At 46.5% G+C, this 13,171-nt stretch overlaps 1 protein-coding gene across 3 annotated transcripts in view; it reads right to left on the bottom strand.

Annotated features, from left to right (window-relative positions):
- B4GALNT3 (beta-1,4-N-acetyl-galactosaminyltransferase 3) overlaps positions 1–13,171 on the bottom strand; it is a 132,824-nt gene that overhangs the window by 55,671 nt on the left and 63,982 nt on the right. For all 3 annotated transcript variants that reach the window (XM_072799467.1, XM_072799465.1, XM_072799466.1), the window contains exons 2-3: positions 7,613–7,716; positions 6,583–6,660 (exon numbers count right to left, since the gene is read on the bottom strand). In XM_072799467.1, the coding sequence (XP_072655568.1) occupies positions 6,583–6,660; positions 7,613–7,716 (182 nt within the window). The remainder of the gene's footprint in view (positions 1–6,582; positions 6,661–7,612; positions 7,717–13,171) is intronic.

Genomic DNA, 13,171 nt, shown 5'->3' with positions numbered 1-13,171 from the left:
GTTGGCGGCCAGCAGCAGAGGACCCCCTTCAGAAGAAAGGGCCTTAGAGCCAGTCCTCTCTCTGAGTGGGTGGAAGTGCTGGGAGTTTGAGAGGGGAGGGGAGGCTTGGGGATCCAGTCCCAATTTACCCTGACAAAGAGTTTCAGATTACCCCATCTCAGCAACTTTCTCCTCCCCCTCCCCCAGAGCTTAATCTCCAGGTTGTGGGAGGTGGGGCCTCAATCACTCTATACAAACAGGCCCTGCCCTTCCCTCCCCAGTGTGGCCCATCAGATATCAAAATCTGGGCTGCCCCAGGAAGGCAGAGGAGGAAGGGACACCCAGACTGGGAACCCAGATAAAAGGAAATGGCACAAGGTCTTCAGCAACAGATCTGGGGGGACAGATGGTGGGGGGGACTCCTGCACAGGAATGCCAAAGATCTGAGGTGTGGCCTCTGAGGAAACACAGCCCCACAGCTGGATCCAGAGAGGACACAGGACAGCCTGTCACTCCCCGGCCCGTTGGCAGTCTGGCACTTCCTGCGCACATTGGCCTGGTCAAAGCTAAGAATGTGGGGCCTTGGAAGCAGCCATCACACTGGGGATTATGAGTGGGGTGCTGGGATGGGTGGAAGAGAGAATGTGGGCTGGGTAGGTGGGGGGCGGGCTGAGGCTTCTTGGAAGGAAAGAATAGGGACATTGTGCTACTTCTGGGGAAATTCCTTAAGTCCAGTTTACAAGACTCAGTTGTCTCCTATAAATGACCTCCTCTTGGCCCCTCCCTGGGAGACTTTCAGGGCAGTGTGCTCGGATCCACAGCAAACTGTGGAGGGAAGGCATCCCACCAGAGAAATCTGTTGTGTTCAGCCAAGAGACTAGAGGCCCCAGGGGGTTTGGGCAAGGGAAGGAGGGAAGGAGGAAAGGAAGAAGGAGCTGGGCTGGCCACCTCCCAGTCAGGGCCTTGCTTGCTATAGCAAGGATAGCCTCAGAGGCTGCAGGGAGTGGAAGGCAGAGGATGTGGGAGTGTAGGAAGAGGACTAGCCCTCTCGTCGAAGGTCTAGGCCCTCAATCAGCATTACGGCAGCCCTCAAACCATGCTTCACCCACTCTCGGGCTGTTGGTGGGGATCTCTGCAGGACCAGTGGGTGCCATCTTCCTCCCCAGGCCCAGGCTGACAACCCCACTGGGATTTGCGTCTCTCCAAGTTTTGGAGACTTTGCATCTGGCAGGGATGAGAGATTCCAGCTCATCAGCACCACACTTTGCCCACTCTCTCTATTGTCCAGCAGGGGCTAAGGCCCAAGGAAGGACACTGACTACTCCCATCACCAGAGTATGCCCACAGCCAATGATGGATTTGAAATTTCCAGTTGTAAGTAGTGGAGAAAATATTTGTTGGAACTGTCTCATTTTAGAGGTGAGATTATTGAGGCCCAGAGAGGTAAACTGATTCCCCCAAGAACACAGCAATTAACCCTGTAGAAGTGGGGAGGATGTCTGGGACTATGGATGCAGGAGGGTAAGGCGAAGCTGGTGGGTCCTCAGATAGGAACTTCCACTATCTTCCATTCCCACAACACTGCCTCTGCCAGGACTGTAGTAGAGCCTCCTAACTGGAGGGAAGCTTCCTTCCCTCCACTGATTCTTCACCCTGCCTGCAAGATTGTCTTTCTAAAGCATAGATCTGATCATGTCACTTTGCTGCTTCCGACCTCAGAAGGTTCCCAAAAGGCTTCAGAACAAAACCTCACCCTGGCACATGAGGTCTTTTCAACTGACCTACCTTCCCAGCCTCACTCCCAGCTCCCTTCTCCTCATGCCACTCCCTGTCACAAGCCTACACTCCACCCACACCCATCTCCCCATTCTTGTCATGCTCCTTTACCTCTTTGCGTCTTCACGAACATTTCCCGGTTGGAAGGCCTTTTTCTTTCTCCCCCATGTGGCAAACCCTGGCTCATCCTCTGACTTCCTCACCAGAATTAATAGCTTCCCTCCTCTGTGTTCCCACAAATCTTAATTATTTGAATGAACAAAAGCTTGCAGAAGCTAAGCTCAGAACCTTATGTTCCTTCATTTATTCTATAAGCACTGAATCTGCTTTACATTAGCTCGAGATGAAAAGAGATGTGGACCTCCAAGGAGAGAGACATATTAATAAAAGATGTCACCTGTGCCATTGCAGAGGCGTCAGATGCACATGGCACGAAAGCAGAAGCAGTCACCTCTGCATCCAGGAGAGGTAGGAGTTGGTCACAAGACATACACTCGAGAATGGATAAATAAAATGTGGTAAAACCACATAAGGGAATATTACTCAGCCATAAAAAGAAATGAAGTGCTGGTACATGCTACAGCATGGAGGAACCTTGAAAATGTCATGCTAAGTGAAAGAAGTTAATGGTCACATTGTATGATTGCATTTATAGGAAATTTCAGAACAGGCAAATCTAAAGAGACAAAGTAGATTACTGGGTGCCCTGGCCTCAGTCAGCAGGGCATGTGACTCTTGATCTCAGGCTCATGAGTTTAAGCCCCATGTTGGGCATGGAGCCTACTTTTTTTTTTTTTTTTTTTAAGATTTTTATTTATTCATGAGAGACACTGAGAGAGAGAGGCAGAGACACAGGCAGAGGGAGAAGCAGGCTCCCTGCAGGGAGCTCGATACGGGACTCGATCCCAGTACAGGGATCATGACCTGAGCTGAAGGCAGATGCTCAACCACTGAGCCACCCAGGTGTCCCATGGAGCCTACTTAAAAAATAATAATAATAAAAAGTACCCCAAAAAAGCACTCCTTAAAAAAAAAAAAAAGAAAGACTATTGTTTGTGTAGGGTTTGGGAGGGTGGGGTGGTGAGGAGTGATGGCTAACAGATATGGAGTTTCTGTGGTAATGAAAGTGCTCTAAACTAACAGTGATAGACGCATAACTCTATGAATATATTAAAAGTTATTGAATTATACACCTTAAATAGGTGACTTACATGGTATTTAATTTACATCTCAATTAAATTATGACCAAAAAAGAAAAAAAAAAAGGTAAACCTGAGAAGAAGATTCTGGGTCTCAGCCCTCTCCTCAAGAGACAACACTCACCAAAGCCAGTGTGGCATGACCGAGGGAAATGCTGACTTGCTCTAATCTTATTTTGGACTCACCAAATTTCTTTCTTGTAGCAGTCTCTCTGACACACCAAAGAGAATGCCTATGGCTGCTTAACTTTCCAGTGATTTCTGGCCTCAGAGACCCTGCACTGCTGGCTAAAGACTGGGGCAGCGACACAGAGAAGAGACCATTGTCAGCCTTCTTATCCTCTATCCTTGCTCACCTTCAGAGCAGGGCTATGTCCTAGTGATGCCCTCTGGAGTAAGTGAATAAGTTAACCCCTCTCTGAGCCATTACCTGCAAAAGGGGGATGATAGGACAACCTGACAGCTCTTGACACAGCTGGATGTTCAATAAATGACATATGTCATTAACCTGCTGAAACTGTCAAAAGAGCAGGAACAGGAAAGGAGATGGGAACAGAGAAGCACCCATGGTGGTGGGGGAGAGAGCCAGAACCACTGTGTAGCTCTGTGGCTACAGATGTTGGTAATTTAGCCTTTCTAAGGGGGCCTTGTTTTCTTTGTTGGTGAAATAACATGATTGGATCAGTGATTCCCTGAAGATCCATGAAGATTGTAATAAGGATTTTGTAAGGTACTGTTTGGTTTTGGGTTTTTTTGATAAAGTCACTTTTTTTTTTTTTTTAAGATTTTACTTATTTATCTGGGAGAGAGAGCAAGAGAGCACGAGCAGGGGTGAAGGGCAGAGGAAGAGGAAGAAGCAGGCTCCTTGTGGAGCAAGACCCTGGGGTCATGACTTGAACTGAAGGCAGACACTTAACTGACTGAGCCACACAGGCGCCCTGGTAAAACTATTTATTTATTTATTTATTTATTTATTTATTTATTTATTTATTTATTTATAAGATTTTATTTATTTATTCATGAGAGACAGAGAGAGAGAGAGAGAGAGAGAGGCGCAGAGACACAGGCAGAGAGAGAAGCAGGCCCCATGCAGGGAGCCAAACGTGGGACTCGATCCTGGGTCTCCAGGATCACACCCCCGGCTGAAGGCAGCGCTAAACCGCTGAGCCACCGGGGCTGCCCTAAAGCTACTTTTAATACTAAAAAAAAAAAAAAAAAAAAAGTCAATGGAAATCAGGCATTTATCACCCGAAGGTCATAGTGTGACACACTTATTTAAAAAATCAACTGTTTCTTTAAAATTTTATCCTATTTAATCACTATTTACTATTTGTTCACTGTTTTAATTTTATATATATATGTATGTATGTATATATATACACACACATGCACATACACACCACACACACACACACACACACACATATATATATCTCCATCCTTGATTGGCCAAAAATTAATGATTAATAAATGCAGAATGTTATGCAGTAAAAATCTTTTAAAAAAATTGGTTAAGAAAAATGATCCATGGGCACCTCAGTGACTCAGTTGGTTGAATGTTGGATTCTTAGTTTTGGCTCAGGTCATGGTCTTGGGATCGTGGGATTGGGTCCTATGTCTTGCTCAGTGCAGAGTCTGCTTGGGATTCTCTCTCTCTGCACTCCCCACCCCCGTGCACTCACACACTCTCTCTCATTCTAAAATAAATAAAATCTTAAAAAAAAAAAGAAAGAAAAATGATTTCAACTGTCCTCAAAAGATTGAAGGCTAGATTATTGGATCAATGGTCTTTAAGGCACCCTCTTTTCAAAATACTCCAGGTGAGGTGGGGTGTAATCAATCACCTGACGATGTCACCTATACAAGTGTGCTAGTATTGTAATCCGTCCTCTCTAAGGGCTTTGAACAAAGGGGATTTTATGGTGTGGATAAAGTAACATCACATTTAGCATGATAGTGCCTCCTTCACCCCCACCCCACAGCAATAGGTGAATTGGAAATAAAATCACCCAGGCAGAAGAGCTTGGTCTGAGATAGGTACGGATAAAGACGGTGGGCTGGCCAATACCACTCAGCCAAGAAAAATAATACAGATCTCGGGACGAAAAGGCACTGGGTTATGGGCAAATTGTAAAATATGGAGCCCAAATTTAAAATTTTCATCCCGGGATCCCTGGGTGGCGCAGCGGTTTAGTGCCTGCCTTTGGCCCAGGGCGCAATCCTGGAGACCCGGGATCAAATCCCACGTCGGGCTCCTGGTGCATGGAGCCTGCTTCTCCCTCTGCCTGTGTCTCTGCCTCTCTCTCTCTCTCTCTCTGTGACTATCATAAATAAATAAAAAAAATTTTTTTTTAATTAAAATAAATAAATAAATAAAATTTTCATCCCCAAAACACCACACTACTATGGAGTTTTGGTATCTACTCAAGATAATCTTTTTTTTTTTAAGATTTTATTTATTTATTCATAAGAGACGGGGCGAGGGGGCGGGCAGAGACACAGTCAGAGAGAGAAGCAGGCTCCATGCAGGGAGCCTGATGCGGGATTCTATCCCGGGACTCCAGGATCATGCCCCGAGCCAAAGGCAGGTGCCAAACCGCTGAGCCACCCAGGGATCCCCTACTCAAGATAATCTTGAGCATGTTAATCAATCTCCTTGAAACTCAGTTTATTTACCAAAAGAAAAAGAATCTTTCAGATCCTATATAAGTAAAAGATACCATGGCAACTCTTATTCACACGTTTAACTACTTCCTATATAATTTTCTAAAGCAGCATTTCCTAGAGTGTGTTCCTTAGAACACTAGTTTCGTAGACTATTAAGAGATATTTCCCAAGAAAAAGAAAAAAAAAAAAAAAAAAAAAACGAGGCAGGAGGCACATAGGTTTGGTACCTGCTGAGCTAAACCAAGTTAAATGGCTCACTGCAGAACTACTCAGAGCCTTTCCTGTGCTAATGTGTAATTTCCAAGAAGTGGGTGTAGTATATAGTTTCTGAGCCTTATTTAAACAAGACTCCATAAAAAACAAACAAACAAACAAACAAACAAGACTCCTTTCTTCCTGGAATACCTTATGAGACTTACTAGTCCAAGAAAGACAGTCCAGGAAGCCTCTCTTTAAGAATGATGTGGATGTGAAAGTCATGTAGCTTTCCTGAGCCCTGTTTTTCTCACTTCTAAGACGAGGACAATGATACTATCTTACAGGGTCATAAAGCTGATATGGGATGATATGCAAAAACCAGTACACACAGAGCAAATGCTCTCCTTCTCTAAAGGAAGAAAACTGAGTAAGCCTGAAGCCCCCCTTTTTTTTCAAATTTGGTGAAAACAATTTTGGGGTTGGGGGATACTTGCACAAGCTGAGGGGGGCAGGGGAAGACAGGCAGAGGGAGAGAGAATTTTAAGCAGGTTCCACCACCAGCGTGGAGCCTAACTTTGGGGCTTAATCTCATGACCCTGAGATCATGACCTGAGTCAAAATCAGGAGTCAGATGCTGCACCAACTAGCCACCCAGGCACTCCTAGGTGAAACCTCTAGAAAAAAATTTTCTGCAGTTATCAGAAAATAGTGAAAACTATTTTTTGACCGTCTCCAAGAAGAAGAACAGTGGAGAATCCCTTACCTCTGAGAGCCATGGGACGGGCTTATTCCACTTCAGGTAGCTGTTGTTACCACTCCTACCTCGCTCAAAGTCTTGGTCCTACCAAAAGAGTGAAATGTGAACTTGGTGAAACATTAGGGTCAGGAGCCCTTTGAAAGTACCTGTGGGGAGGTAGAGGGCCAGGAGACATAGTCCCTGCCCCCAGGAAGCTTTTTAATATAAGGGACACTGTTGTTTATCATTCATACTGTATCCCTCAAAAATACATCTCCTTATAGTTTCACCAATGTATACTCTCCTAAGGTTCTTTTACTTTCCTGAATTTTCTCAGTCTTCTCATATGGAAGAAAAAAAAATTTTTTTCTTTTTTGGGGAAAAAAGTCTGATTAGATCAGTCTTCTGAGAAAAGGAACTTGCCTCCATCTTTCACTACATCCCCTCAGGACTCTGCCCAGTTCTGTCACTCATTTGTCCTAATAAGTGGAAGCCCCTTGGGAATATCCCAGCCCTTGGGCCAGCCTTGGAGATCCATGTCTGTGCTAGGCTCAGAGGCTCAACTTTAGGATTCCAGACTGCATTAGACCCCAATTTCCCTAATTTCCACCAGAGCCACTCCTGCCTCCCTAGAGACCACTGGTACAAGAAGCACTATAGATAAAATGCTCCATTAAAGATCTATGGCCGAGTCATTTGCAGCTATATATGATGTCTACTTCATCCTCTCTGACTCCTAGCAGTGAGCATCTGAGATCATCACTAAGGCACCAAATGAGGCCTCAAGCCAGCAAGAGGCAAGGTGGGATGGTTCTGCCTTAAGCCCTCTGCTAGTAATGGAGATGAAGGCCACATGTCTGGAATGGTTCAAGTCTGGGCTTCTGGAACTGTGAGGAAGGCTTTGAGGAGGGCAGGATAGACATCTCTACATCCAGCTAATGAGATCCTGTTATGTCGGACTACAATTCCAGGAACTCTCCCCTTGGCCTCTCCTACCACAGAAAAGTGGGGATTTCCATCAAGGGTATAAGGGCACAGACAGCTGAGGACTACATACCTTGGGGCCCAGCCTCTGGGGATGATGAAACTGGAGGTTTGGATCCACAGCTGGAATGTTCCTGCTGGCCAGAGCCTTGGCCAGTTCTCTCCAGCTGCCATATCCTACAGAAGGGAACAAAGAGAGAAACAGACTCAATATAACTTGAAGAGGTTTGGGGGGAATAGGAGAGGTAATAGCAGAGCTTCTTCCCTTCTGCTGCTCCTCCCACCTCTTCGTACGGGGGGGGGGGGGGGGAGGGGGGGGAGGGCACAAAGTGGGAGGAGAGTTGGGAGATACAACCTTGACCAAGGTCAGTAGCGCAGAGGGAAAGGAAATAAGCTCCTATCCCATTAAAATTTGCTGCCGTCCTTAATCAGAGAAGGAGCCAGGACTAGTGAAAATGGAGCATTGTCCATTTGTCCATGGAGTGTCCAGCACTACAGGCTGACTCTCCCAGTTGCTTCGTGAGGCTGATTTCTCTGGAAAGCTGCCTTTGGGAAACGGTTGTGAAAGGCAGTAGAATTAAGTTTGCTCCCTTTCCACCTCAGTCCCCTTCCTCCGAGCCCAGGAAGACAGCAGGGTTGTTTCGTTGGCAGCAAGGTCCTACCCCTCTGCCCACCATTATCACCAAGCTGCTAGATGGAACCAGAGCTGAGGAGTCAGGAAAGGGTGGGCCAGGACTTGGTGCAGTCAAACAAATTAATAAACTGCAGGAGAGAGATAAGAGGCCTAGCTATCCCTGGGTTGATCTGGAGGCTGATGTCTACACCTCAAAGAGTCTGTAGCTGGTTCGCTAACACACATCTAGGAAGGCTAAAAGCCAAACTGGGTGAGAATGAGGGAACAGAAAACTGTTGGGTGCCAGCAAAGAGTGAAAAAGCAAAGCACTGTGCTGAGGGTGAGGCTGCAGGAGAGTTGGGAGTTCAGTTGTCAGCATGGCCACACACTGGGGGTCAGGGCCCCCACATTTCAAGGGGGCCATCTGGACGTGATTGTCAGACTTTAAATATGTGAAACCAAACCACTGCTGGCCATGAACCCGAATCATAGACTATTGGGAGCTAGCAGAGGCTTTCAAGATCATCTGGTCCTTATTTTAGGTGAGGAAAATGAGACCCCAGCTGGCCAAATTACTTCTCTCGGCTCACTTAGTGAACGGCAACAAGGCTAAGACTGGAACCCAAGTGTCCTGATTCCCACTAGGCTACTACTCTCTCTCCAGCAGCTCCATCAAGGTGGTCCCAGACACTGCAGTAGGTGCTGCACAAAAAGAGTTAGACTCAGAGTCACTGGCTACTGGGAACCAACAGCTGGCCCAAAGCAGAAGTGTCATGAACCCCTGTGGGATCCCAGTCGAGACACAGCCAACCAGACATAGAGGAAAGAGCACAATGTATGAATGTGGGCAGGCAGAAGGTGGACATTGACATTTTGCATGTTTATGTAGTTGATTCCAGAAAAGGGATTACAGTGGGGGGGGGGGGGGGGTGCTTTTTTTTTTTTTTTACAGCTCTGTTTGGTATGGCCCTTTAATGCTTAATAAGTGTCTCACAGGAATGATCTCATCTGAGCCTTAAAAGACTTATAAGAGGGGTGCCTGGGTGGCTTAGTCAATTAAGCATCCGACTCTTGATTTCAGCTCCCCTCATGATCTTAGGATCATGAGATTGAGGCCTGTCTCTCAATTTCTGCTTGAGATTCTCTCTCTCCCTCTGCCCCTCCCTGCAACACACATGTTCATGCACACCCTCTCTCTCACAAATAAGTAAAATTAATTAACTAATTAAATTTTTAAAAGACTCTTGTGAGATAGGCCAGGTCTGATTACCCCCATTTTACAGATGGGGACCGAGCAGCATAGAGTTTAAAGTCACAGTTAGTTGTTCCAAAGCCAGGATCAGAACAGAGCCTCCCTGTCTCACAACCCAGCGTTTTCTCACTCTGCCTACATTTTCCCCTGTGGGCACTTTTTTGGCCAGACTTTGAAGAGTCCCAGGGACAGAGGCCTCAGCTGGGGATCTGTGCCTCTGGGTTTCTGCACAGACATCAAACCTCTGCTCATGTTATGTTTATGGGGACTTCTGCAGGTTTATCCTTCTGCCATCAAGGTCTCTCCTGTTTCCATGGCTGGCAAGCTGGCAGGCAGGAACAGGTCAGACTAGTTCAGTGCAGGGGGATCTCTTGAGGAAGCAGATTCTGGGGCCAGTGAAGTGAGGTGAGGATATGGGAGGGAGGGAAAGAATGCTTCCAGACCTACACCCTGCATTTCTGGATGAGCTCAGGAGAGAGCTGTTCTTTCATCTGTTAATCCCAACTCAGACACATCAAACTGAAGAGCCCCAGCCTTCCCAAGTCCAAGGAGCTATTAGAATACTAGAATATGCAGCAGGCTAGTGGTTGGGGAGCTCAGGTGCCTGGGTGATGAATGAGTCACACTGTGGGGAAGGGTGGGCAGGCTCTGCCTTGCTTGTGCCTCTGAATCATTGGGTCATCTCTTTGACTCTGCTTACAACTAAAAGCCATCTACTTCTCGACAAAGTTGTAAGGAAAGAATAATAAAAACACTACTTCCCCTATGGATGGGAGTTATAGTGCATCTCAGACACACATTCTTTCTCATAGACTAATTTTCAGCTCCAGAAAAATTTGCTGACCCTTGGAAGTCACACCAAAGGTAAGACAGCCTGGGGTCAGTGAACTATCACCGTAGGTTTTCAGCATGTCCTGGCATTGGCTGGGAAGTGACGAAGACTCTCTTCTTTTTTTTTTTTTGAAGACTCTCTTCTTGATCAAATTTTAGACAGGCCCCCTGAGCCCTCCTGAGTAGGCCTCGTCCTTGGGCCTTGTCCTTGGCTGGCCCAACCCAGGGCTGAAGAAGAATCCTGTTAAGTCTTTTCAGTAGGAATCCCCTCCACCTTTGATACCCGGCCACCTGTGATACCTGATCAATTCCTCATCTCCCACCCTTGATGTGTAGGTCCTCAGCCTCCTGTGGCAGGAATCTTGTTAGGCCAGTTCAGCAAGAATCCCCCAACCCTGAAGTCTCCTCTTAGTGATTTTCCATCCCCTGGCTGCCTCACTCTGCTGGCTATAAATCCCCAGCCGTCTTTGCTGTATTCTGAATTAAGTTCAGTTTTCTCCTGAGGTCTCTTTCCCATATCATGATAGTACTGAATAAATTCTGCCTTTATCACCTGTAACTAGTGTCTGGCTCTATTTCTCTGTAAAAGAAGGTAAGAGGTGGTTATCTGAGTGAACAAGTCCATGGTGGGTGGGAGCTTGGGGGTGGGTATCAGTGAGGTTAAACCCCAGCAGGCTCTGCACCTGGTGGTCATAGGTGTTGGGATGGCTTTGAGATGCTTAGAGACTGGGTAATCAGCAGCTCAGCCTTTAGTAAGTTCAGGACTGGGAAACTCCCTTTGCAGTCTTCAGAGTATAGGAGAAAGACAAGTAAAGCTTTAGAGTCAGACCTAATTGTCTATCTACCACTTATAAATGGTGACCGCTTGAGCAAGTAATCTCAAGTACTCAATAAACTTAAGTACTCAATAAACATTCCTCCCTCAATGAGTCTGGGGTTTCAGACCTGGAAGTAGGATATGAGTTCAAGCCCTTTTACGCTTCTGTAAACTGCAAATGGCCAGTAGTTTTCTTATTCTCTTCCCTCTTTGCTTACTGACCAGAGAAGCAAGCGGACTATGGCCCAGCAGGAACTTAGTGGGAGCAGAGCAGATAATACTTCCTGTCTGTTTCCCAGGTATTACTTTCCGCTCCTCCGGGAGCGGGCATTAATATGTTAATATTCACTGAGTGCATATCAGGCACCAAGCAGGGTGTGGGGCATTTGGTAAATTCCTCTTCCTCTACCTTTGCCTCTGTATTAACCCTGCTAGTGGATACCCAGGCATTGCTTAGCCCCCTGGGGGAACCTGGAGCTAAAGAATGTGCTGATTTAACTATTGACACTTGTCACTTGCTCTCTGATAAGTGAACTCCTCCTGCTCCTGGCCAGACCTCTCCTCCCAGAGTGCCAGCTGCCAGGGCCTGTTTCTCCTGCAACAGGTGTCACATTTGTGCCAGGAGACAGACACCCTGATCTCAGGTGACAGATAAAGCACCACTAAGGGCCGCACATTCTGCCCTCACAAAGCTGGGCTATCAAATTCACCATCAGTTGGAGTTTTGCCAACATCTCTCTTTTGTGTAATGTGAACTCGTCAAAAGCCTGAAGACAATTATGTTGGCCCTTTGCTGAAAATATAGGATACGTATATCCCTTGGTGCTTTTTTCAAAGACTTGCACGTACCTTATTTCACTGCATCCTCACAACCTCCCTGTGGACTGTTGTCATCTCCATTTTAGAAAAGAAAAAGACAGAAACAGACAGGTGAAGTTATCAGTCTAAGGTCACACAGTGAATAAGATAATCCATGTAAATTTAGGACTTAGTAGCTGCAGCATAACCAGCAATGAGTGGGTTGCAGCTTATTATTTTATTATTCATCACAATGTTGCAGATCGGAAACTTGCTTTCATTTCTCCTGACCTCTGGCCTGATTGTTCTCTTGGCAATGTGTCATGTAGTCAACAGGTACACTTACACCAGGAAGAAAGGGAGTCCCTTGCTACTCAGGCATCTTTTGAATAAATTTTAGAGGTACAGCTGACAGGCTTTGCTCACAGATTGGGTGTGAGGAGAGGAATCAACAATGATTTGAAGATTCTGACCTGGGCAGCTGGAAGACCAGAGCTGCCATTTACTAAAATGCGGAGCCTAGGCTGGGGTGTCACCAGGACAACTGGAACTGAGAGTAATGTCTAAAAGAGAAGTGGAAGCACTGGTGGGAGCGGGTAGCAGCAAACAGAGGGCCCTGAAAATGGTATTTCTGAAGCTCTGTTTCCAGCCTGGGGCAGGGCTCCACCAGAAAGGTCTAGCACCTTGCATGAACTAAAACAGTCGTTGCAAGGACAGATGACTGACCAACCCCCTCCAAGGCAGTGGGAAGGTGGAGCTGAAGGAGAAGCCTAGGAGCTCTGGTCCCACAGGCTCCATCAGATGTAAAGGACCCAAAGATCCAGGGCAAATGCAGATGATTTACTTAGAAGCCCAGCCTCCGTCCAGAGAAGAGGTGATGAATCTAGAGAATGAGAGGTTGCCAAGGGAATGCGAGGTCATGCCACCCAGGGCACTGTTCAACAAATGCCAGTAACTAGCACTGAGTCCTAGGACAAAAAAACAAGACTGTGGCTCTGTGGTGCTGACCTTGCCCTACCCTTGAGGGCCAGTCACATGTCCACAGCAGAACAAAGCCCATGTGGCTACAAGCCAGCAGCCTGGAGACCCCCTCCCCCAGAAACTTGCAGTGACACAGTCAGGGATGAAACCTGGAACTGTCACCTGGGAGGAAGTCCCTGAGGCAAACACAAAGCTCCAGGGGTTTAACCTTTCCTTCCCAGCCCATGACACCATGATGCAAGAGAACTTATTATTCATGTAACCCTAGCAATTAACACTTATGTGTGAGGCGTATACACATATATACATTCATATTAAATGAAAAAGGGAATATTTCAAA

This window comes from Canis lupus, chromosome 25 (genome assembly GCF_048164855.1).
Source record: "Canis lupus baileyi chromosome 25, mCanLup2.hap1, whole genome shotgun sequence".
NCBI classification, from domain to species: domain Eukaryota; kingdom Metazoa; phylum Chordata; class Mammalia; order Carnivora; family Canidae; genus Canis; species Canis lupus.
Note: the sequence above shows the minus strand (reverse complement) of the source record. Positions and strands in the feature narration are given on the sequence as shown.